This window comes from Phyllobates terribilis, unplaced genomic scaffold (assembly GCF_046119375.1).
Source record: "Phyllobates terribilis strain yellow unplaced genomic scaffold, ASM4611937v1 Scaffold_600__1_contigs__length_992639, whole genome shotgun sequence".
Classification (NCBI taxonomy): domain Eukaryota; kingdom Metazoa; phylum Chordata; class Amphibia; order Anura; family Dendrobatidae; genus Phyllobates; species Phyllobates terribilis.
Window position 1 is genome coordinate 795645 of NW_027363360.1, and position 27796 is coordinate 823440.

Here is a 27796-nt window from a genome sequence, read left to right on the forward strand (position 1 = left end):
AGCCGCGTGTGTACAAGGTGTACGGAGCAGAGATGAGGGGCTTATTACAATTTGATTTGCACCATGACAGGTGATGAGTGGGAATCGGCGTCTTTAACGTCTGAGGGTTTATTCGATAATCTCGTCCTCCCATTTGGATTCTCCAATGCACCAACAGGATTTCACCACTTTCTGAATGATATTTCTCTGATTACTTTGGGAGATTTCTTGTGATTTATCTTGATGATATAGAATTTTCTCTCCTGATTTGGATTCTCACCAGGAACATGTCCGTGTAATATTTCAAAGATTGAGGGAGAATTCTTTGTTTGATGAAATTGAGAAATGTATTTTTTTCTGTTCAGGAAGTTTCATTCCCGGGTCATTTTATCGGCTGATGGGTTTGCGATGGATCCTGGGAAGGTGAAAGCCATAATAGATTGGTTCCAACCTAGTGACCTGAACGCATTGTAAGGTTTTATAGGATTCACCAACTATTATAGGAAATTCATTAGGGGTTTTTCTCAGATTGCTGAACCTCTTACTGACCTCACACGTAAGGGGGCGGATCTCAAGGTTTGGCCACCGGATGCTATGAGGGCTTTTGAAAAATTTAAGGAGTGTTTTATGTCTGCTCCTGTTCTAATCCAACCCCATCTCCAAGAACCATTCATTGTGGAGGTGGATGCTTCATGGGTCGGGGTAGAGGTAATTTTTTCTTAGGGTTCGAAAGCTCTGACCAATTTGCAGCCATGTACATTATTCTCAAGAAAATTTTCGTCTGCAGAAAGGAAATTATGCTGTTAAGAATTATGAGTAACTCGTTGTTAAATCAGCCTTTAACCCCTTTACCACTGAAGATAGTTTGCACATTAATGATCAGGCCAATTTTTACAATTCTGACCACTGTCACTTTATGAGGTAATACCTCTGGAACGCTTCAACGGATCCCACTGATTCTGAGATTGTTTTTTTCGTGATATATTGTACTCCATGATAGTGGTAAACTTTATTTGATATGGCTGGTGTTTAATAAATAACATTTCCCACATGTCTACTTTACATCAGCACAAATTTGGAACCAAAATTTATTTATTAGGGAGCTATAAGGGTTAAAAGTTAACTAGCGATTTCTAATTTTTCCAACAAAATTTACAAAACTTTTTTTTTATGGACCACATCACATTTGAAGTGACTTTGAGGGGCCTTTATGACAGAAAATACCCAAAAGTGACATTCTAAAAACTGCACCCCTCATGGTGGTGAAAACCACATCGCAAGGGTAAAAGGAAAAAAATGGAACACAAAATTGTTGTGCAATTTCTCCTGAGCATGCCGTTACCCCATATGTGGGGGAAACCACTGTTTGGGCGTACTGCAGGGCTCAGAAGGGAAGGAGCGCCATTTGACTTTTTGAATGTAAAATTTGCTTGAATAATTAGCGGACGTCATGTCGCGTTTGGGAACTCCTGATGTGCCTAAACAGTGGAAACCCCTCACAAGTGATGCCATTTTGGAAACTAGATCCCTCACGGAATAGGGGGGGCAGCATCGTGTTGTGCGGTTGTTTTCCTGCAGGAGTGACTGGTGCACTTCACAAAATAAATGGCATCATGAGAAAAGAAGATTATGTGGCAATACTGAAGCAACATCTCAAGACATCAGCCAGGGAGTTAAAGCTTGGGCAGAAATGGGTCTTCCAAATTGACAATGACTCGAAGTATACTGTCAAAATGGTAACAAAGTGGCTTAAAGATAACAAAGTCAATGTTTTGGAGTGGCCATCACAAAGCCCTGATCTCAATCCTATTGAAAATTTATGGGCAAAGCTGAAAAGGCAGGTGCGAGCAAGGCGACCTACAAACCTGGATCAGTTACATCAGTTTTGTCAGGAGGAATGGGCCAGAATTCCGACCAACTATTGTGAGAAGCTTGTGGAAGGATATCCCAAATGTTTGACCCAAGTCATTCAATTTAAGGGCAATGGTACCAAATACTAATGAAATGTACTGTATGTAAACTTTTGACTTTGCAGTAAGTAATAAAAATGCCTTAAAACATTCTCTCTCTCTCTCATTATTCTGGCATTTGGCAAATATTAAAAATTATGGTAATCCTAATTGACCTAAAACGGGAAAGGTTTATTCTGATTTCATGTCAGATATTGAGAAAAACATGCATATGTGTCTTTTTATATAGTGTATGTAAACTTCTGGTTTCAACAAGCTGTGTGTATGATATACATATTACATTTAATAAAATACATATCTATATATTTAATATAGATAATTATATATTTTGTAATATTTTTATAACTTTTTTTTTTTTTACTTAGTCCCACTATGGATGGGACTTCCACTTTCTGCAGTCTGATCACAGTTATATGTATAGCTGTTATGTACTGCAACTTAGAACTAAGGAATAGGAGGGAATAGCATTCCCTGCACTGAGACTCAGCTTTACCCTACACTGGGGTGGGTGCCCTATTCCTTATGAATAGCCCCACCGAAACTCCTGCACTGAACTCAAACGAAGACCTGTAGGAAAGGGAAAGGGGTCCCTAAAAGATCTAAGGACGGGGAGCAAAAGCAGGAGACCTCCTAACAGAAAAGTTAGTTGCAGAAACCAAAATTAAAGGAAACAAAACTGGTGGAACAAGAAGTCCCAGGATAACAATAGTCCAAAGCAAGAAGAACTAAACCAGGCTACTTAGCCAGAGCACGAGCGTTACAACACTGATGTCCAGCAGGGAATGGGTGCCAGGTGCTGGGTAATAAAGAGTGCAGAGATCACGTGACCAAGAAACCCAGCACCAGAGGAAAAGACTAGAAGCCAGCAAACCAAAACAAGATGGCAGATAGTAAAACAACATAAATTGTAACAATAGCAGTGCAGGATCACTGCTATACAACAGACACAAGTTATTTTGAACATGCACTGCGCATGATCAAAGTAACTTGCTGGGGCCTGGTGACCCAGATGTCGTCATGACTAGTGTTGAGCGAATTTGTTCGGCATTTCAAATTCGGGTTCGTGTTTGGGGTTCTGGCTTGTTTGCGCAAAAAAATCGGCTCCGCCCACGAACATCCCTGATTTGCAATGCTGTCACGCAGATGTTTCTGCGTGACAGCGTTGCAAATCAAGGATGTTTGTGGGCGAAGAAGATTTTTTGGCGTGAACAAGCCGGAACTCCGAACCCGAATTTGAAATGTCGAACAAATTCGCTCAATGCTAGTCATGACAACATCGGGTCACCATGGCAATGATCGGGACCCTGCACTGACAGCACAGGATCTGTGATACAAGAATAGAGGGGCATCTGTCCCCCTGCTCACTTGCTAAATGCTGCAGCGATTGCAGCATTTAGGGGGTTAAAGTGCAGGGAGCGGTGCGGTCAACACTCCTGACACTGCGTGGCGGGTGTCAGCGGCAGCCTCTGTGTGGACACGATCACACAGTCGTAATAGTACGTACCTGGTCCATAGGGCACAGGGACGTACCATTACTGACAATGTCAGAATGGGGTTAAGGAATGTAGACGTTTTCTGGAGGGGGCAGTTCATCAAGTCACTTACCATAAGAATTTAGTGTATATTGAACCACCTAAATGGCTAACTCCTAGATAGGCCTGAGGGTCCTTATTTTTCTCTAGATTTAATTTCTCTATCACGTTCAGGCCAGGGTTCAAGAATACGAAGGCTGACGCGCTATTACAGAGTTTAACTTCAGTTTCTGCTCCAGAACCTCCATTCTCCCTAAGGCCATTTTGGTTTCTTTGGTATCCTCAGAGTTGAAAGCTGAGATCCGTAAAAAGGTAAATTGGTGGCTCCTTTCACCACTCCTAGGTTCAAATTATTAGTAGTTGTGTACCTAAGATTGCGTTTGTTGCAGGAGTTTCATGATTCCACCTTGAGTGGTCATCCTGGGGTCAAAGATTTGTGGAAACTAATTACTAGGCTTTTTTAGCGGCCGCCTATGAATAACGATACTAAAGATTTTGTATCCTCTTGTGAAGTTTGTGCATGAGATAAAGCCTGTGATAATCTCCCAGCCGGAGTATTTGCTCCATTGCCAATTGCAGAAAATTAGTGGACTCATCTGTCCATGGATTTCATCACGGATTTGCCTCTGTCTGGTAGTAAGACTATTATTTGGGTGGTTGTTGACAATTTAGTAAGCAGGCTCATTTTGTTCCTTTGTCAGGGTTACCTAATGCTGAGACACATTGTTCATTTTTGCATGGAATTCCTCTTAACATTTTGTCTGCTAAGGGAGTGAAATTTGTCTCCAAATTCTGGACAGCTTTTTGTAAAAAACTGGGGATTAACTTGACATTTTCCTGTGCCTACCACCCTGAAACCAAAGGTCAGAAAGTAAGGGCCAGTCAATCTTTAGAACACATTTTAAGGTGCTTTGTTGCGGCTCAGCACGAGGACTGGTCTTCATTCTTGCCTCTTGCTGAGTTCACCTTTAACATTCGGATCAATCAGTCCACTGGATTCTTGCCGTTTTTTTTAAATTATGGTTTTCATCCTCATTTTGGTGAATTTTCTCACATAGGTCCTAAATATCCTGGTGTGGAGGTCGCCATACAGAAACATGGGGATGTTTCATACTTACATAGGATGAAAATAGACCTAGGTCCATCAGGTTCAACCTTTCTCCTTCAATTCTACATTTGTTGTCACTAAATTATCTATAACCCACAATGTTATGTGTACTGAGGAAATCATCCAGCCCTTTTTTAAAAGTTGTTATAGTGTCTGCCATTACTACCGTTTGTGGTAGGGCAATCCACAGTCTGACTGACTAAAGAACCCTTTCCTGTTTGCTGGAATGGCCATTCTTCCACCTTTATTGAGTGCCCCCTAGTGCTTAGTATGGTCTCTAGAAGGAATAAATCAACTAGAAATATTTGCCTTTGTGCTCTCCATAGACTCCCGAGCATCCCCTAGGAATAAAAGTAAATTATCTGCATACAACGCCACATTCTCTTCCTTGGTCCCATATTTAAATCCATTTATCTCAGACGTTTTATTAATTACTGCCGCAAAAGGTTCAATTGCTATTGCAAATAATGAGGTAGACAGGGGAAACCCTTGTCTTCTACCTCTGTGCAAGAAAAATTGATTAGACATAGAGTCATTCGCTCTTATTTTGGCAAATGTGGCCAAATAAAGCAATTGCACCCATTTTATAAATTTGTCACCAAAGCCCATCTGCCGCAACGTAGTCCACAAATATTGTCATTCTGGTAGTGGACATGGGATTTCCAGAGATCCCATCCACTATACTGTAACATCTGGACACTGTGGGTTCGATGCTATATAAACACGCAGCGCCAAACCTGCAGCGGCTCCTGACAGTAGCCACGTACCCAAACTCAGCACAGCATGTCAATTTCTGTAGTTGGACACGCTAGTCTCCGCTGCAGATTTTAACCGATTGAAGTGTCATTATATGCGGTGGATTCACATGCACCGACAACAAAAGTGCGGCATTTTGGACGCAACAACAACATGTGTCCAAAGCACTGCTGAGTGCTGATCGGAGGGACATAGTGGCTAACGAACCAGCTGTGAGATGTTAATTATGGCCAAGGACCATATCTGCCTAATGGCACCTTCCCAGGCTAAAATTAGCAGCTCACAGCAACCTCATAAATTACATGAATAGAAATGCTAATGAAGATTGGGTGAATGGGACTAGCTGACACCTAGCTCTTTTGTTTGGTCGTGTCAAGGTGTCAATCAGACCTTTTCATGACCACACTTAATTAAAGTAAAGAGTTAAAAAAACACACAGACACAGTATAAACACTTTATTTGAAATACAACAGACCCATTCTTTAATAATTTAAATGAACCAATATACTCACCCCAATTCTTATGGTAATCCAAGGGTTTAAGCAATGTCCCACCAAATAACTTTATTTAGCTCCAAAAAGCATTCATTGATGTACAAAAACGCTTCAAAAAACGCATGTAAAAACGCATCAAAAACGCATGTAAAATCTGCATGCATTTTTTCTGCCAGGGAGAGGCAAAAACGCTCAGGAAATTTCTGCTTCAAATCCGCATCATGCGCACATAGCCTATTTGAGGCCCCTGAGACACTGATGAGAGTAATGGAATGATTGCTGATTGCTTACACTGATGAGAGTAATGGAATGATTTATCTTTACCTATCTCCTGTCTGGCCTTATATATCCATAAGATCCAGCCCGCATGTGTTCCTCTGTGTAACGGGTCTGGGAGGCGGAACCTCTGAGCTACTATACAAGGGGGCGGTCCTTGTAAGGAAGCGGGTGGCGCCCAGGGAAGACGGGCAGGTAGTCACAGCAAGTGACAGGGACAGTCTCTGGGTAAACGGGCAGGTGGTCACGGCAAGTGACCGAGACAGTCTCTGGGTAAGCGGGCAGGAGGTCACGGCAAGTGACCAGGACAGTCTCTGGGTAAACGGGCAGGGGATCACAGCAAGTGACCGGAACAGTCACTTGACAGGCGGGTGGTCACGGCAAGTGACGGCAGAGCCTCCAGGTAGGCTAGCAGGCTGGTAGCAGGTGGACGCTCCCAGGTGAGCGGGCAAGAGTCTCTGGACAGGCAGGTGGTCACAGCACGTGACGGCGGAGCCTCCAGGTAGGCTAGCAGACAGGTAGCAGGTGAGCGCTCCCAGGTGAGCGGGCAAGAGTCTCTGGACAGGCAGGTGGTCACAGCACGTGACGGCGGAGCCTCCAGGTAGGCTAGCAGACAGGTAGCAGGTGAGCGGGCAAGAGTCTCTGGACAGGCAGGTGGTCACAGCACGTGACGGCGGAGCCTCCAGGTAGGCTAGCAGACAGGTAGCAGGTGAGCGCTCCCAGGTGAGCGGGCAAGAGTCTCTGGACAGGCAGGTGGTTACAGCACGTGACGGCGGAGCCTCCAGGTAGGCTAGCAGGCAGGTAGCAGACAGGAAACTGGCAGGTAACTGGAAACGGACCTGAGGGCTGAAGCAGAGTGATGAACTGTGCTACAACATTGCTCGGGCACCTCCATTTTGGAGGAGGTGCCTTATATATGGAGAGATCCTCCGGCCATTGGCCGGGGACTCCTTAGGACGGCGCGCGGCCCCTTTAAGAGAGGGGAAGCGCGCGCGCCCTAAGCACAGTGACCGGGGAGGAGCGCGCGCTGACAGCAGAGCGGGAGGAAGACGCCGGGCACGGAGCGGAGAGGTGAGGGGAACAGCGTCCCTGCCTAGCAGGAGGCAGGGATGCCGACGCTACACTCTGCTTACTGTAACTGAAAGGAAAAATAAATTCTTGAGGTTGAACACATTACAGGAGAGATTTGTGCACCTTTAACTGACGAGTAGTGATGAGCGATGCCGTGGATGTTCGGGTTCGGCAGGTCCTGCTGAACATCTAAAAAAAACTTTGGTTTGGTGGTTTGGGTACCCGAACGGTATCTGAACCTGAACCTCATTCATATAAATGGAGATGCCCGAACATCTGTGGTTTCCCATGCTGTCATCTGCGTGACTGTGTGGGAAACATGGGCTCTGATCGGCAGTAAAATCATTACCACGGGTCAGAGAACTGCGGGCTCTGATAGCTTAGGCCCACAGCTGTGACCGTCGATAAAAAGCTTACCGCTGGTCACAGACGTCGACTGATTAGAGTTTACTACTCCCATCAGCCTATGCCTGTTGTAGGCAAGGTGTCTCGCTACAGCGAGAGAAGGGGCCGCTGATGGGAATAGGCTTCAGCCGGCACCTCTGCTCCAAGTACAGAAAGAAAAAATTAAAATAAATAAATATTGAAAGAAAAAACACAGTTATACTCACCTAATACTTAATCCCCGATGTCCTTGTCCCCTGGAAAAGAGAAAAAAAAGACCATTCATCTGTCTCCTCCCTACCATTAATCTGTTTTCACACCCTCCATGCACACGATAACTGCACTCGATACTTGATTATTGCACTTAAACATACAGGCTGATGACCGGATCATGCAGTTTTATACGAAAATCCCTATTTATTATAATTGCCAGACCTGAAATGACAAGCACTTTCCACCTATTGTGTCCCTCCTATTCCCTTGTAGAATGTAAGCTTGCGAGCAGGGACCTCACTCCTAATGTAACTGTTTAAACTGTCTTAGCTTGTATTGAATTTATTGTCTGTACATGTCCCCGCTTAATTGTAAAGTGCTGCGGAATATGTTGGTGCTATATAAATAAAAATTATTATTATTACTATTATTCAAAAAAAAAAAGCATTATAATATTCACCTTTAACGCCTAATCTTCGATGCACTGTCCCCTGTAAAAGAGAAAAAATTACAAACTGCCATAATACTCACCTGTCTGTTGTAATCCACATCAGCAGTCACATCGGTGACTGCTCTACAAGACAGCTGGCTACACACTGACACCGCAGTGGTGGTGTCGTAACTGAGATCACTGGGGTTCATCAGCTGATCAACTCCGGTGAACTTTCTCACGGCACTTCTATTTCCATTTCTATTAGAAGCCCCCATTAGTAACCCAATAGAAAGTTTGGAAATAAACACACAGCCTGAATACATTCCTTTATTTGAAATAAAAGTCCACACCATTTTACACATTTATTTAAAAATAAAAAACAGAGTTAGGTAAGTATAACACCTAATGATTGATGCCCTTGTCCCCAGTAAACAAGAACAAATAAAAAAATTATAATAATCACCTGTCGGGCGTAATTCATCAGCAGTCACTCTACATGACAGCCGGCTACACACTGACACACGCAGTCTCAGTGTGTCAATAAATAAATGACAGGTAGTGTGTAGCCGGCTGTTGTGTAGAGCAGCATCAGTGAATGGTGATGTGGATTACGCCCAACAGGCGAGTATTATGGTGGTTTATAATTTTTTCTCCTTTACAGGTGACATGAGCATCGGAGAATAGGTAATAAGGTGAGTATTATACAACTTGTACACACGCGGCTGCCCTCCGTACACCTCGTACACACACGGCTCCGTACACCTCGTACACGCGCGGCTCTGCTCCGTACACCTCGTACACGCGCGGCTCTGCTCCGTACACCTCGTACACGCGCGGCTCTGCTCCGTACACCTCGTACACGCGCGGCTCTGCTCCGTACACCTCGTACACGCGCGGCTCTGCTCCGTACACCTCGTACACGCGCGGCTCTGCTCCGTACACCTCGTACACGCGCAGCTCCGCTCCGTACACCTCGTACACGCGTGGCTCCGCTCCACACACACCTCGTACACGCGCGGCTCCGCTCCGTACACCTCGTACACGCGTGGCTCCGCTCCACACACCTCGTACACGCGCGGCTCCGCTCCGTACACCTCGTACACGCGCGACTCCGCTCCGTACACCTCGTACACGCGCGGCTCCGCTCCGTACACCTCGTACACCCGGCTTTGCTCCGTACACCTCGTACACGCGCGGCTCTGCTCCGTACACCTCGTACACACGCGGCTCCGCTCCGTACACCTCGTACACACGCGGCTCCGCTCCGTACACCTCGTACACACGCGGCTCCCCTCCGTAGGCCTCGTACACGCGCGGCTCCGCTCCGTACACCTCGTACACACGCGGCTCCGCTCCGTACACCTCGTACACACGCGGCTCCGCTCCGTACACCTCGTACACACGCGGCTCCGCTCCGTACACCTCGTACACACGCGGCTCTGCTCCGTACACCTCGTACACACGCGGCTCCGCTCCGTACACCTCGTACACACGCGGCTCCGCTCCGTACACCTCGTACACACGCGGCTCCGCTCCGTACACCTCGTACACACGCGGCTCTGCTCCGTACGCCTCGTACACACGCGGCTCTGCTCCATACACCTCGTACACACGCGGCTCCCCTCCGTAGGCCTCGTACACGCGCGGCTCCGCTCCGTACACCTCGTACACACGCGGCTCCGCTCCGTACACCTCGTACACACGCGGCTCCGCTCCGTACACCTCGTACACACGGCTCCGCTCCGTACACCTCGTACACACACGGCTCCGCTCCGTACGCCTCGTACACGCACGGCTCCGCTCCGTACACCTCGTACACACACGGCTCTGCTCCGTACACCTCGTACACACGGCTCTGCTCCGTACACCTTGTACACACGCGGCTCTGCTCCGTACACCTCGTACACACGCGGCTCTGCTCCGTACACCTCGTACACACGCGGCTCTGCTCCGTACACCTCGTACACACACGGCTCCGCTCCGTACACCTCGTACACACGCGGCTCTGCTACATCCACACTGTAAACCCCTCCTGACCCCACACATAAACTTCAGCTCATCCAGCACCATGACAACCAGCACAGCAGAGTCCTGCATCCACTGAGGCCCCTGATCATGTGACCCCTGACTCCTCCCCTCCTGTGACCTCATCACAGCTCCTGTGCGCACAGAGCAGCAATATATGTGGTGGCGGCTCTGCAGGTGGAGGTATGTGGAGACCCCATTACTGGGCGCAGGGGGCATTAACCCCTTCAGCACGGAGACTCTTTTGGGGTCTTGTGTTGCCCCTTTGTATGAATCATAAGGTTTTTGTTCAGTTTCCTGTAATAGATACATACGACCCAACTATGGAGACAGGAAGGGAGGAAACGTATTGTTCTCATAGTACAGGACCCCTTTACTGGCCCCACAGTGTAATGCCCCCATTATGCCCCTTATGCAGGATGTATGATGCCCCCACAGTGTAATGCCCCCATTATGCCCCTTATGCAGCATGTATGATGCCCCCACACAGTGTGATGCCCCCATTATGCCCCTTATGCAGGATATATGATCCCCCACAGTGTAATGCCCCCATTATGCCCCTTATGCAGTATGTATGATGCCCCCACAGTGTAATGCCCCCATTATGCCCCTTATGCAGCATGTATGATGCCCCCACACAGTGTAATGCCCCCATTATGCCCCTTATGCAGGATGTATGATGCCCCTACACAGTGTAATGCCCCTTATGCAGTGTGTATGATGCCCCACACAGTGTAATGCCCCCATTATGCCCCTTATGCAGTATGTATGATGCCCCCCACAGTGTAATGCCCCCATTATGCCCCTTATGCAGTATGTATGATGCCCCCACACAGTGTAATGCCCCCATTATGCCCCTTATGCAGTATGCATGATGCCCCCACACAGTGTAATGCCCCCATTATGCCCCTTATGCAGGATGTATGATGCCCTACACAGTGTAATGCCCCCATTATGCCCCTTATGCAGGATGTATGATGCCCCCACACAGTGTAATGCCCCTTATGCAGTGTGTATGATGCCCCACACAGTGTAATGCCCCCATTATGCCCCTTATGCAGTATGTATGATGCCCTCCACAGTGTAATGCCCCCATTATGCCCCTTATGCAGTATGTATGATGCCCCCACACAGTGTAATGCCCCCATTATGCCCCTTATGCAGTATGCATGATGCCCCCACACAGTGTAATGCCCCCATTATGCCCCTTATGCAGGATGTATGATGCCCTACACAGTGTAATGCCCCCATTATGCCCCTTATGCAGGATGTATGATGCCCCCACATAGTGTAATGCCCCCATTATGCCCCTTATGCAGGATGTATGATGCCCCCACACAGTATAATGTTCCCCCAGTAGTGCCTGAGGTCCTGTAGTTGGAATAATCCCTCTGGAGTTGGTTTTCCCTCTGCCTGCTCCCCTACATGTAGACCCTCAAGCATGTATACATGCATGTAGGGGAGCATGCCTTACTATATATCGAGGCTTTGTACAGTAATATACCGCAAGAGGATGGTATCAGGAGTAAGACATTTCTTGAAATTGAGATCAATAGAGTGTAGCAGACATAATGACTTCATGGAGGATCTTCTAAAATTCACTCTTACACATAACTTCTTTCTTTTTGACAGGAAGTACTTCCACCAGCTCAGGGGTACTGCAATGGGGAGCCGCTGTGCCCCCTCGTATGATAACCTATTCCTGGGCTGGTGGGAGGAAACCACAATATTCAGGGATGATCATAAGTGGTGGCAGCCATATATTGGGGTATGATATTTGATATATTGACGACATTTTTATCATCTGGTCAGAGACGAGTGAGCAATTTCTTGAATTTGTCTGGGAACTCAATATCTATACAGTGGGCCTGAGATTTATAAAAGAGTTTAAATATTACCAGTTGCCTTTCCTGGATGTACCAGTCAAGAAAGAACGGGATGGGACCCTAGGGACACTCATCTACCATAAACCTACAAGCACTAATAAACTATTGAAGTGGGATACCCACCACCCCATCTTCCTTAAAAAAAGCAATATCCAAGGGCCAATTTTTACGGTTGAGAAGAGACAGCTCTATTGTTACAGATTTTAATATACAGGCAATAGACATGAACACCATATTCATGGAAAAGGTACCTACAGTACATTTTGGATTCCACACGATTGTTTGCAGAAAATCGGGAGAGACAGACACTCCTCCATACCTAACCAAGAGAGCAAGAAAAAGATGGGATAACAGGAGTAATAGGAATTTATCACAATCAGAGTAACCATATCTTTAATATCCTCAGAAAACCCTGACCAACCGGGACCTGAGGGTGCTGTGGGATCTACTCCCACAATAACTTTCAGAAAGGGTTGGTCAATTAGGGACCGTTTAGTGCATAGTTTCTATAAAAACCTGCACCCAAGTGGACTTGGCTGGATAGAAGAGTCTGCGGTTTCTTTAGATGTGGATAAAGTTGTACATGTAATTGGATGAGACCATGTACTGTACAATCTTTCTTGAGTTCCTCTACAGGTAAAATCTTTTTCCAGAGGGATTATTCCAACTGTAAAACCTCAGGACTTGTATATGTGGCCACATGCACCTGCCTCCTAGATTATGTATGAACGACCAAGAGGCAGTCTAGGATGAGGGTGGGGAAGGGGGCATTTGGGTAATTTATGCCATGGTCAGGATGCCCCAATTAGTGAGACACATGAACAGTGCACATTGAGGTGAAACATCTTTTGTTTCGTTGCGGTGGTTAAACCCAGTGTCAGAGGAGGTGATCACAATAGATATATCAAAAAGGAAAGCGAGTGGATTTCCAGACTGGATTCACTGGCCCCTAAGGGACTTGATGAGCAAATTTCCTATGCCTGTTTTGTGTGAATACAGCCCCATTCTGGATTACATTTTTGGATTTTATACTCTACCCATTTCTACTCAGTTCCCTGTGAATGGGGTTCACATATTGTTGTACTTCATCAAGATATCTGAGCTCCTATATCAGAATTAGTTCTTATCAGTTATATCACACATATACTATTTAGTAATTAACAAGTGCGGTGATCATTGTATATCTCCAATTATGTAATAGGGGTCAAATTTGGCCATTTAGGAATATACTGTGGGCCACCATCCCATATTTTATGTAGTGATAAAGTGGATCTACATGTCTATTGCCTGATGGGAGGATGTGCAATACTTGTTTTTAGTCTCCCATGACGCTGATCTCAGAGACAGGACTTTTCTATATGGGAGGAATGCAATCCAGATTCAGCATGCTCTCCGGCGTAGAACGCTCACGTCCGGACATGCACAATCGCAGACAATGACCCTAGATGCTCTCCGGCGTGGAATGCATAACTACGGTCATGCGCAGTGAAGGGTATGAGTAGCGTGGCAGCAATCACTTTATCTGCCGTTAAACTTTATAGCACGTCACTTCCGGACATGCACACTAGGAGATGGACATTATCGGACCTCTTGCGTGTGAGAAGAAGCGCAAGTGCAGTACATTATTGTAGACAGACTCTATTCTATATATCCTATGACAATTCATCTCTAGGAATGGGAATGGATCTCCTAGTCTGGGGAGGGGTTTTGGATGAAGTGGGATATTTAAACGTGGACACCTGGCTATTAGGCACACTATGCTGAACATCATCATGAATTAACATCCCTGAATCAAGTCTCCTGATGAACCTGTTGGGGAAACGCGTTGATGGCGGATTATTTAAAGATTCTCTGAAGAGTACCATACCCTTTCCTTTAGATATACCTTGAGACATACAGTACAGACCAAAAGTTTGGACACACCTCATTTAAAGATTTTTCTGTATTTTCATGGCTTTGAAAATTGTACATTCACACTGAAGGCATCAAAACTATGAATTAACACATGTGGAATTATATACTTAACAAAAAAGTGTGAAACAACTGAAAATATGTCTTATATTCTAGGTTCTTCAAAGTAGCCACCTTTTGCTTTGATGACTGCTTTGCACACTCTTGACATTCTCTTAATGAGCTTCAAGAGGTAGTCACCGGAAATGGTCTTCCAACAATCTTGAAGGAGTTCTCAGAGATGCTAAGCACTTGTTGGCCCTTTTACCTACACTCTGCGGTCCAGCTCACCGCAAACCATCTCAATTGGGTTCAGGTCTGGTGACTGTGGAGGCCAGGTCATCTGGCGTAGCACCCCATCACTCTCCTTCATGCTCAAATAGCCCTTACACAGCCTGAAGGTGTGTTTGGTGTCATTGTCCTGCTGAAAAATAAATGATGATCAAACTAAATGCAAACCAGATGGAATAGCATGCCGCTGCAAGATGCTGTAGTAGCCATGCTGTTTCAGTATGCCTTCAATTTTGAATAAATCCCCAACCGTGTCACTAGCAAAGCACCCCCACACTATCACATCTCCTCCTCCATGCTTCACGATGGGAACCAGGAACCAGCACAGATTTCCACTGGTCTAATGTCCATTCCTTGTGTTTTTTAGCCCAAACAAGTCTCTTCTGCTTGTTGCCTGTCCTTAGCAGTGGTTTCCTAGCAGCTATTTTACCATGAAGGCCTGCTGCACAAAGTCTCCTCTTAACAGTTGTTGTAGAGATGTGTCTGCTGCTAGAACTCTGTGTGGCATTGATCTGGTCTCTAATCTGAGCTGTTGTTAACCTGCGATTTCTGAGGCTGGTGAGTCGAATAAGCTTATCCTCAGAAGCAGAGGTGACTCTTGGTCTTCCTTTCCTGGGGCGGTCCTCATGTGAGCCAGTTTCTTTGTAGCGCTTGATGGTTTTTGTAACTGCACTTGGGGACATATTCAAAGTTTGCCCAATTTTTCGGATTGACTGACCTTCATTTCTTAAAGTAATGATAGCCACTCGTTTTTCTTTACTTAGCTGCTTTTTTCTTGCCATAATACAAATTCTAACAGTCTATTCAGTAGGACTATCTGCTGTGTATCCACCTGACTTCTGCACAACACAACTGATGGTCCCAACCCCATTTATAAGGCAAGAAATCCATCTTATTAAACCCGACAGGGCACACCTGTGAAGTGAAAACCATTTCCGGTGACTACCTCTTGAAGCTCATCAAGAGAATGCCAAGAGTGTCCAAAGCAGTCATCAAAGCAAGAGGTGGCTACTTTGAAGAACCTAGAATATAAGACATATTTTCAGTTGTTTCACACTTTTTTGTTAAGTAATTCCACGTGTTAATTCATAGTTTTGATGCCTTCAGTGTGAATGTACAATTTTCAAAGTCATGAAAATACAGAAAAATCTTTAAATGAGAAGGTGTGTCCAAACTTTTGGTCTGTACTGTACGTGGTCCTATTTAATGTATCCGTGTATTTTTTGATATATATATCAGGGTTATCTAGGGCTTATGAGGGACAGCCACCGTGTGTGGGGATGCCATTGTCGTCTCTTAGGTGTAACCGTTTTGTTTAGGTACAGGATAGCGTAAGCCATTCAGCTTGTAGTTTTGCTAGTTTTAAGTATATATATGTTGTTAGTCGAGTTTTTAGTGCATATATTTTAATTTGGGGGGCAGAGGGTTGCCCACAGTACTACCCATTAGACACACAATTTTTTACCACCCATCTCACCGACTACTCCACGGCAATTATTAAAAACTCAGCACCATTCTTGGTGCAGATACTAATGAACCCAGAACCTATGAGATATTTACCACACAATAGTTGGATAGGCAGGGGCATATCATCCATAGTGGCAGCCCATGTGGCCACTATAAGGCCTATGAATTGAGAGGGCTCGGTGCGGGTCAGCAACGGGCACACTCTTCTTCCCAATCATCAAAATTTCAGCTATATCCACATTCTCGTGATGGTAATACCATTGAATAGGATAATGAATCAGGAAGTCGAAAGCTCCCTGATCCATCATTCAGCCTTCGCCTGTGAATCTGAGTCTCTGTGCACTGCAGGCACAATGATGTCACTACATTACACCTGTAGTATGGAGCCTCAGTACTCACACTGCACAGACCGGAGGAGTGCACCCGGGAACGGGGTTGGTTGAGTAGAGTGTGTGTGTTTTTTTTCTTAATATCAGGAATTATGGGGGCACCATATTAATTGAAGGGCTGTTGGGGCTCTCATACAGAGTGGGCGGCTGGTGGGGGCCATTAAACTGTGTTGGGCGCTTTGATGGACTTTAATGGCCTCCATATTGAGTGCGTGTCCTCATTTTGTTTAGCAGGCTATTGTAGCCATAATACTTTATGAGGGGCTGTGGGGGCCATCATACTTTGTGGGTTCCATTATATTGTGTTGGAGCCTCATTCTGAGCTACATGGGCATAAAGGAGAACAATTTCCTGGTGATGAGTCAGATAGGGATAATTAAGTGAGAAATACAAATTTTTGGTCTACCTGGTGAATCCGGATTCCAAGGCGAGAGCATAGCAGAGAGTGGAGTAGAGAAGGAGATCTTGTGAGGATCAGAGGTTGTGTGTAGAAAAGTAGCGGGAAACTAGGTCACAGATGTATGGAGGAGACAGGTTGTGGATGGCTTTGTATGTCACGGGTAGGGCTTTGTCCTGGAGTCTCTGGGTAATGGGGTACCAGTGAAGGGATTGACAGAGGGGAGAGGCTGGGGAATAGCGAGAAAGTCCAAGGTTACCCCAGGGGCAGCTAGCTTGCGGGACTAGGGAGAATGAGCAGTCATTGTGGTGAGATGTGATCTTAAGAGTAGAGTGGAAAGTTGATCTTCCGTGATGGCTTAGAAGCTGGTTTTGGAGGAGGAGGGCTGAGTAGATATGAGCAGGGGCTGTGGGGGTTGTCGGCCAAAGCTTTCTCTGATGTTATCAATCTTCTGCTTGAAGAATGAGGCAAAGTCTTCAGCTAAGTTGATTGGAGAGGAGGATGTGCTGGGGGATGGAGGGGAGAATTGAAAGTGTTGAATAGCTGTTTAAGGTTGTGAGACAGGGAAGCTATGACAGATGAGAAGTATGTTTGCTTCGTTGCAGTGAGTGTGGACTTGAAAGTATTGAGGGACTGTTTGATTGCGATGAAGTGCTCTTTGGAGTGGGATCTTTTCCATCTCCGCTCAGCAACTCTGGAAGCCCACCTCAGTTCTTTAGTCAGGCTAGTGTGCCAGGGTTGCCTTTTAATTTTGTGAGCTTTGGTATGTCTGAGAGGGGAAGCCGATTTGAGAGATGCAGATATAGTGGTGTTATATAAAGCGGCAGCATCTGCATTGTGTAAGGAACTTATGTTTGCAAGAGGGAGAAGAGACTCAGAAAGTGAATGTAGATCAAGGTGTTTAAGATTTCTGTGAGGGTGTGCAGGTTTGTGGAGTGGGGATTCTGCACCTGGAGAGGAGAGGGAAGAGAATGTAAGTAGGTTGTGGTCAGAAAGAAGGAGAGGTGAGTTAGAGAGGTTAGATAGGGAACGGAGGCGGGTGAAGATGAGGTACAAAGTATGGACATCTTTGTGTGTGTCTGTGGAGGACCATTGAGCGAGGCCAAAAAAGGAAGTGAGATATAGAAGCTTAGAGGCAGCTGAGAGGGAAGTGTCAATGGGGATGTTGAAGTCACCCATGATGATAGTGGGGATGTCAGCGGAAGGGAAATGATAAGAACGATTCCTTATCTTAGACTAACAGGATTTAAGCAAACAATTGTCTGGAGAGGAAGCTACAGTGTCGCCAAACTGGGACATGAGTTCTCCTACGAAGAACTGAAGATGAAATGCCACAGCAAGGAGCGTGTAGCCCTCATTGAATGTACTTTGAGAGTACCAGTGAGGAGTCGTACAGATACACCTCAGCCAGTGAGGTACCATATTTTTCGCACTAGAAGACACACCGGACCATAGGACGCACCTATAGAAAGGGAAAATAGAAAAAAAAATTAAGCAAAAAATGTGGTCATGATGCACCGTTAAGGGAGATGGGGTCTGCTGCTGACACTGTTATAGGGGTAATGTCCCCCAATTCTGTTCATAACCCCCATCCTGGTATATATGGCCCCCTCCTTCCTGTTATACGTGGCCCTCATCCCCCCTCCTGCTATGCATGGCAACCCTCCATCCTGGTATGCATTGCACCCCAATCCCCCATCCTGCACGGAACCCCAACAATCCCCATCCTGGTATGCATGGCACCCCTCATCCCCATCCTGGTATGCATGGCACCCCTCATCCCCATCCTGGTATGCATGGCACCCCTCATCTCCACCCTGGCATGCATGGCACCCTTCATCCCCATCCTGGCATGCATGGCACCCTTCATCCCCATCCTGGCATGCATGGCACCCCTCATCCCCGTCCTGGCATGCATGGCACCCCTCTTCCCCATCCTGGCATGCATGTCACCCCTCATCCCCATCCTGGCATGCATGGCACCCCTCATCCCCATCCTGGCATGCATGGCACCCCTCTTCCCCATCCTGGCATGCATGGCACCCCTCTTCACCATCCTTGTATGCATGGCACCCCTTATCCTGATATGCATGGCACCCCTTATCCCTCTTCCTGTTATGCATGGCCCCTCTAATCCCTCATCCTGATATGCATGTCTCACCTCATCCTGGTATGCATGGCACCCCAATTCCCCATCCTGGTATGCATGGCACCCCAATCCCCCATCCTGGTATGCACGGCACCCCAATCCCCATCCTGGTATGCACGGCATCCCAATCCCCATCCTGATATGCAATGCATGGCACCCCCCATCCCCATCCTGGTAGGCATGGCACCCCCCATCCCCATCCTGGTAGGCATGGCACCCTAATCCCCATCCTGGTATGCATGGCACTCCTCCATCTTGGTATGCATGGCACCCCTCCATCCTGGTATGCATTGCACCCCAATCCCTATCCCCATCCTGGTATGCATGACTCCCCTCATTCCCATCCTGGTATGCATGGCTTCCCAATCCCCATCCTGGTATGCCCTCACACGGGGAAACGAGCTGCCGGAATAGTCACTGCTCCCCACGCTGGGGCTATTGACGTGACTATTCACTCTCCTTAATAGCACTCACAGTGTAGCCGCAGCGCGGCTCCTTCAGCGGTTCGATCATCACACGTGCCTGCTATTAAAGAGCATGAATATTCTCTACTCCCCACGCCTATGGGAGCAGCGAGTAGTGAATATTCATGCTCTTTAATAGTGGGCACACGTGACCGCCGAGCCGCAGCAGTAGCCGTGCAGCAGGCAACACTGTGAGCGCTATTAAGGCTATTAATTGGGCGTGGGGAGCAGCAGATATTCATTTTCTTTAGCAGCGGGGATAGTGTAGTCTGCAGTGGGTGACTCCTGCCTCCTGTGCCCTGCTACGCTGCCGCTCCCCCCACAGACCCCACCAGCCACAGTGTGTGTGTGTGTGTGTGTGTGTGTGTGTGTGTATATATATATATATATATATATATATATATATATATATATATACAGTACAGACCAAAAGTTTGAAAGTTTGGACACACCCCATGTAAAGATTTTTCTGTATTTTCATGACTATGAAAATTGTACATTCACACTGAAGGCATCAAAACTATGAATTAACACGTGGAATTATATACTTAGCAAAAAAGTGTGAAACAACTGAAAATATGTCTTATATTCTAGGTTCTTCAAAGTAGCCACCTTTTGCTTTGATGACTGCTTTGCACAGTCTTGGCATTCTCTTGATGAGCTTCAAGAGGTAGTCACCGGAAATGGTCTTCCAACAATCTTGAAGGAGTTCCCAGAGATGCTTAGCACTTGTTGGCCCTTTTGCCTTCACTCTGCGGTCCAGCTCACCCCAAACCATCTCAATTGGGTTCAGGTCTGGTGACTGTGGAGGCCAGGTCATCTGGCGTAGCACCCCATCACTCTCCTTCTTGGTCAAATAGCCCTTACACAGCCTGGAGGTGTGTTTGGGGTCATTGTCCTGTTGAAAAATAAACGATGGTCCAACTAAACGCAAACCGGATGGAATAGCATGCCGCTGCAAGATGCTGTGGTAGTCATGCTGGTTCAGTATGCCTTCAATTTTGAATAAATCCCCAACAGTGTCACCAGCAAAGCACCCCCACACCATCACACCTCCTCCTCCATGCTTCACGGTGGGAACCAGGCATGTAGAGTCCATCTGTTCACCTTTTCTGCGTCGCACAAAGACACGGTGGTTGGAACCAAAGATCTCAAATTTGGACTCATCAGACGAAAGCACAGATTTCCACTGGTCTAATGTCCATTCCTTGTGTTCTTTAGCCCAAACAAGTCTCTTCTGCTTGTTGCCTGTCCTTAGCAGTGGTTTCCTAGCAGCTATTTTACCATGAAGGCCTGCTCCACAAAGTCTCCTCTTAACAGTTGTTGAAGAGATGTGTCTGCTGCTAGAACTCTGTGTGGCTTTGACCTGGTCTCTAATCTGAGCTGCTGTTAACCTGCGATTTCTGAGGCTGGTGACTCGGATAAACTTATCCTCAGAAGCAGAGGTGACTCTTGGTCTTCCTTTTCTGGAGCTGTGCTCATGTGAGCCAGTTTCTTTGTAGCGCTTGATGGTTTTTGCAACTGCACTTGGGGACACTTTCAAAGTTTGCCCAATTTTTCGGAATGACTGACCTTCATTTCTTAAAGTAATGATGGCCACTCATTTTTCTTTACTTAGCTGCTTTTTTCTTGCCATAATACAAATTCTAACAGTCTATTCAGTAGGACTATCAGCTGTGTATCCACCAGACTTCTGCACAACACAACTGATGGTCCCAGACCCATTTATAAGGCAAGAAATCCCACTTCTTAAACCTGACAGGTCACACCTGTGAAGTGAAAACCATTTCTGGTGACTACCTCTTGAAGCTCATCAAGAGAATGCCAAGAATGTGCAAAGCAGTCATCAAAGCAAAAGGTGACTACTTTGAAGAACCAAGAATATAAGACATATTTTCAGTTGTTTCACACTTTTTTGTTAAGTATATAATTCCACATGTGTTAATTCACAGTTTTGATGCCTTCAGTGTGAATGTACAATTTTCATAGTCATGAAAATACAGAAAAATCTTTAAATGAGAAGGTGTGTCCAAACTTTTGGTCTGTACTGTGTGTATATGTATATGTGTGTGTGTATGTGTGTATATATATATATATATATATATATATATATATACACAGGGTGGGCCATTTATGGATACACCTAAATTAAATGGGAATGGTTGGTGATATCAACTTCCTGTTTGTGGCACACTAGTATATGGGAGAGGGAAAACTTTTCCAGATGGGTGGTGACCATGGCGGCCATTTTGAAGTCGGCCATTTTGGATCCAACTTTATTTTTTTCAATCGGAATAGGGTCATGTGACACATCAGACTTATTCAGAATTTCATAAGAAAAACAATGGTGTGCTTGGTTTTAACGTAACTTTATTATTATAACTTATAAAATGTGCTCAAAGTGCTGCCCATTGTGTTGGACTGTCAATGCAACCCTCTGCTCCCTCTCTTGACACACTGATAGCAACACCACAGAAGAAATGCTAGCACAGGCTTCCAGTATCCGTTGTATCAGATGCTGCACATCTCGTATCTTCACAGCATAGACAATTGCCTTTAGATGACCCCAAAGATAAAAGTCTAAGGGGGTCAGATCGGGAGACCTTGGTGGCCATTCAACTGGCCCACGACAGCCAATCCTATTTCCAGGAAACTGTTTATGTAGGAATGCTCGAACCTGACACCCATAATGTGGTGTTGCCCCATCTTGTTGGAAAAACTCAGGGAACGTGCCATCTTCAGTGCATAAAGAGGGCAACACATCATCATGTAGCAATTTCAGATATCCAGTGGCATTGAGGTTTCAACTGATGAAGAATGGCCCCACTAACTTTGTACCCCATATACCACACCATACCATCAAGATACGAGATGTGCAGCATCTGAAACAACGGATACTGGAAGCCTGTGCTAGCATTTCTTCTGTGGTGTTGCGATCAGTGGAAGAGGGTTGCATTGACAATCCAACACAATGGGCAGCACTTTGAACACATTTTATAAGTGGTCATAAACTTGTAAAAAACTCATGAAAGAATACAGTTACATTAGAACCAAGCTCACGATTGTTTTTCTTATCAAATTCTCAATAAGTTTGTTGTGTCCCATGACCCTCTTCCCATTAAAAAAAAATAAAGTTGGATCCAAAATGACTGACTTCAAAATGGCCGCCATGGTCACCACCCATCTGGAAAAGTTTCCCCCCTCCCATATACTAATGTGCCACAAACAGGAAGTTGATATCACCAACCGTTCCCATTTAATTCAAGTGTATCCATATAAATGGCCCACCCTGTATATATTGCGTCTTATAAACGGTACTCGCAAAGGTTACCCGTATGGTCCCCACAGGGGATGTTTGGCCTACTTATAATGATTTGCTGGACTGTTGTAGCTTGTAACAAAAGTTAAGTACCGACAAGTGTAACCGGTTCTTGACTCTGCATAATACAGAAGAAGCATCCATGAAGTGTTGTGCCTGCTATCTGATGTATATCAAGTTCTTGTAAAGTAAAGTTTATTTTTGGACTTTGGTCTCCCTCATTCATCTCCATACCATCTGGTCCGGGTTATGTATATATGGTTATATTTATGTTTTATATTGGGATCTGTGATTTCAGTCTACTCCACTGTGTATAGGATGTCTATAGGATAATAGAATATAGTAAAGTTGTTATGGACGTGACTCAACCAATATTGTGCAGTGAGTCTGTTGTTCCTATAGTGATGGATGTTTCTTGTTGCTAAAACTGATTTTTTTTTTTTTTTTCATGTTAAACCTTTTTTTAAACCACTCTCATCAGTGCGATCATACAACATACAAGCATCTGATTTCTCCGGTGATGCACTGTACTACTGTAGTGCCGTGTATCATCACTGCCTGTCACTGTAATACTAACGGCCCCATACACATGAGATAAGTGGTGGCTGAGCGGTCATTTGGCAGACGGCTATCTCTCCTGACTCCCCCATACACACAAATATTCCAGCTTTCCTGTGGTCTGTATGAGAGTCGCCTCCAGACTTCTCTAGTGGAGGATTATCTACAGGAAGAACAAACGGATTAGCCTCTGAAATTCAGGATCATACATCCTTCTCTGCCCTGACATCATCTGTCAGAAGGCCCCCAAATACATTATATAGTCAACCAACTTTCATGCAGCTTTAGTCTGATGTGTATGGGGGCTTTAAAAAGTAACTTATTGGACGCTGCCTCTGGCCCGGCCTAATAGACTTTTGTACATTACAGGCCCAGGCACCATTATTAGGCATTTATATATCGTAGTAACTAGGAGGCCCCATATTATCAAGACCTTGGGGGAGGAGGGACATTCAGCAAAACTCTACCAAAGCCATGTTTGTTTCTGTCAGCAGCAAGTGGTTAAACTGCCAGGGTTTTTGTTACAGCCGCACCTGTGCCATCCCTGCTGTGTACATCTATGTTCTGATGCCCAAAAGAGGTTTTTTGTTTTTCTTAAATGTTTAACATATTAAAAATAAGAAAATGTCTTTTTGCATGTTTTTTTCTTTTTACAAGAATTGTTGGTACCAATTTTCTTTTGATACATTTTAATATCTGCTTTATTTCTGGTGTTTTTCTTGCAATATAGGAAAGCCTAATGTCATCCTCATCATGAAGTAGTTATTTCTCATGTCACATGTAATGAATATCTCCTGCAGTATTACTAATGCCGATTCCAGTGTCGGTAAATGAGACAAGAATTAGCGTTATGGAAGATGAGTCTATGAGAAACGTGTTCAGCTGCAGACTCCAAGGAAGAAACTGCTTGTTGTCTGTGGCCTAAAATATATAGGTTTTATTAGTAGATGTAAAGAAGAAAACTAAATACTGTAATATAATAAATCCCCTCATATGTTTCCCCTTATTATCTCCAGTAATTGTATTATTACACAGGATTTTTATGATGTTACATCGGCTCATCATCTTCTCATTCAGGTCTTTTATAGAAGAGAATTTTCCTGATTTACCCATCAAAGATGGATATGGACAGAGACAAGATGGTGGAGAGGATATTACACCTCACCCTAGAGATCCTCTTCCGCCTTACTGGAGAGGTGAGAGATTCCGATGACGTCACATTACATCATTCTTATCTATGGGAATAACAGATGGACAGAACTGGAGAGGTGAGGACTCTGGAAATGTCTGGAGTGAGATTTATTAATGTGTCTCTCCATAACCAGGATTACACAGTAGTGAAGAAGACCTCTAGTGAGCGCTGTCAGGACCCTCTGTCTGAGGGATGGGGAAGACCCCTGAGCCCAATCACAGGGCCTCCATCTCACCCCCTGATACAAGAGGACATCAATGACCAGAAGATCGTAGAACTCACCTACAAAATGATCGAGCTGCTGACTGGAGAGGTGACACTGCTGGGAATGCTGGGACATTATACAGTAACACTATTAAGGATTGGGGGATGACGCCATCATTGTATGTGTCAGGTTCCTATAAGGTGTCAGGATGTCACTGTCTGTTTCTCCATGGAGGAGTGGGAGTATTTAGAAGGACACAAAGATTTGTACAAGGACGTCATGATGGAGATTCCCCAGTCCCTCACATCACCAGGTAATAGACAGGACTAAATACACACGGCCTATAATTATCTGTATGTAAAGAATGAATTCAGCCCCTTATGTGTTTCCTCCAGATCTATCCAGTAAGAGGACAACACCTGAGAGATGTCCCCGTCCCCTTCTTCCACAGGACTGTAAACAAGAAGATCCCAATGTTCCTCAGGATCATCAGGTAGATGGAGAGAAGGTATCATGAGATCTCCCCTATGATGTGTAGACGGCTGTGAAGGTCTTGTGCTCAGTCTTGTTTTAGCCACCAGTATTATATGTTTTATACTAGTGTAATGAGAGCGGTGGAGATGGCAGGATTAGAGCTGGTCATAGATGGGACTTCTCCATCAGTCTGTGACTTTTACAATATTTGTTTCAGGGTGAAGATCTGACCCATATTAATACTACAGAGACATATGTGAGGGGTGATGAGTGGTGTAAAGAGGAGATTCCTACATATGACTACCCAGGTGAGTAGTAACCACTAAATGCAGAGAAGTCACAGATTCTTCTCAGTCACCGGCTGTGGCTGCTTTATCAGTTCGGTAGTCCGGCTGTATCACAATCGTGTGATCACCATTTTGCCGCTGGAGCATAACATTCACCTCCATCTGAAAATGTTCAAATGACTTTGTGAATTGTGAAATCCCTTTTCTGTAGAACTTACAACCTGAAGGATCCACCTACCCCCTGGGATTAGGAGACGCTGACCGTTACCTGCCCAGATCTGTAAACTATAAAGCCAAATGTCAGCGTACGTAGAATGTGCTGACAAGTTAGAAAATCACTTGAAGAAAAATATTATGATGAGCCTGTAAGAGAAAGCGGAGGGTAATGATGCAATAACAGCAGAGTTTCCTTTTATCTAAACTTTAAAATTTATTTTAAATCTAACTTCAAACAGGATTGTGATAAACTATACAGAAAACATTACACCTGTGCCATGATATATCTCTAAGCTGTGCGTGGCTGATGGCTGTAATATACATTTATTCACGCCTGCAGGAGATGTGTTGGCTCCAGCCCTGGTTTCATGGATTCACTCCACGTCATAAATTCCATTATGTTTTCGATCCTAAGGAATTCAGATTACTGCACAATCTCTCCTGAAATGGGGGCGCTAATACTTTCTCTAAACTCCAGTTTAGTGTTGGAGGTCTCCCTCCAAACATACGTTGTTGTTGGGGATCTAACATAGAATGCTTTTTTTTTTTTTAACAGGTTGTGGTGGGATCGGCCGGCCTCACTTATGTGAGACTCTAATACCCTGGTAGTCTTTGAAAAAAGATCTCCATTGCTTTTTCAAAATGTCCGAGATCTAAATTTAAGACACCTCAGTTCTGCACTATTATAAAAAGTTCTCTTTGAATGTCTATTTTTTTCTTCTTGAAACTCATCTGATAGAAAATATTGTCCCTTATAATAGTTTAGATTGCCAAGAGCCACCGAGCCCCATACTCTAATTACCCCAGAGAGGTTTCACCACTAGTTACTCATTTTTCTCTGATGAAGACTGTTGAGTTTGATCATTTCAGTAGATGTGTTATTGTCTATAGTCACAGTTTTTGACTACAGTAGTTGGTGCCCAAAATATTCTGATTTAACCCCTTCCCGCAGCCAGTTTTGTATTGTTAATCAGGTCTCATTTTTCAGATCTGACGTGTGTCACTTTATGTGGTGATAACTTTGAGATTCTTCACAAATGATAATAGGAAACAAATGGACCTTACAAATAATATTCCAACTTCTCTTGAATCTGACAATCCCCTATATACGGTTGTACCCTACTGTCTGGGCACATGGCAGGTTAAGAAGGGAAGGAGCGACATTTAGCTATTTGAATACAGATCTTGCTGGAATAGTTTACAGACACAATATATTGGGGACACTGTTCATGGTCACCTGACATCTAAAAAGATGGCTACCACGAACAAGCTTGGCGCTATCTACTTCATTTTCTAGATCCCAGGGATTGTCTTGCTCATCACCTTTTAACCCCTCTACATGGATCTGACAGCGGCATTTAACTAGTTGACAGCCGCAGATAGAACGTGATTCTACCTGTATAAATAAGCTGACATGTGCCCGGTTCAGTGCGAGCTCAACGCCAGAGCCCGTGCTGAACTGGGGGTCACTACCTCGAGTGTACTATTACGCACAAGTTCGGAAAGGGGTTAAACTTTTCCAGAAGAAGATATAGATTCAGTGCAATGTAATCCGGAGTTCTTTTTGTTATACTTATACCAAGGTATTAGAATTTCTCAACCGTTTGTATTCGTGTATGTTCTAATATGCTGGAATCAGGGATATCATCAAATGGTAGAATAACCGACTTATCCCAAATAATGGACAGTCCTGACCATTCACCAATCTCTCCAATAATGTTCAGAATAGGATCAATAGACTTCTGGATATCACCTACTGTACATATATAACTGTTTGTGTATTATACAATCACTGTATTTTATGTAGTGTGGGCACCCGCTTCTGCAGTGCCACCATGTAACCAATTGCTGGTGAAATAAAGGTTTTTGACCAAACTCATGATTGTTGTTTCTGCTTTGGGTTTCTGATTATTCCCAAATGGTCTGCCATTCATATCCTAGTATAGATATGTCACCATATTATTGGTACTAGACAATTGTCTGATACGTAGATACTTTCCTTTGATGTGATATATATTATTTGCTTCGTTCAATTTTTGTTGTGTTAACCCCGAACGTGGTTTGCACGTTAATGACCAGGCCAATTTTTACAATTCTGACCACTGTCACTTTATGAGGTAATTACTCTGGAACGCTTCAATGGATCCCCCTGATTCTGAGATTATTTGTTTTTTCATGACATATTGTACTTCATGAAAATTTCTTCAATATGACTTGAATTACTTTGTGAAAAAATCAGAAATTTGAATTTTTATGCCTTTAAATCAGAGAGATATGTCACACAAAACAGTTAATAAATAACATTTCCCAC

The 27796-nt window shown here is 44.8% G+C and overlaps 1 protein-coding gene across 1 annotated transcript; it reads left to right on the forward strand.

Annotated features, from left to right (window-relative positions):
* Positions 1-10342: 10342 nt before the first annotated feature.
* LOC141233450 (gastrula zinc finger protein XlCGF53.1-like) lies at positions 10343-27170 on the forward strand. Its single transcript, XM_073667909.1, has 7 exons — positions 10343-10424; positions 24189-24307; positions 24437-24616; positions 24698-24821; positions 24904-25001; positions 25200-25290; positions 26042-27170. Exons 2-7 carry the CDS (start codon positions 24230-24232, stop codon positions 26092-26094), a joined length of 624 nt encoding a protein of 207 aa, XP_073524010.1. The 5' UTR covers positions 10343-10424; positions 24189-24229; the 3' UTR covers positions 26095-27170.
* The last annotated feature ends 626 nt before the right edge of the window (positions 27171-27796 follow it).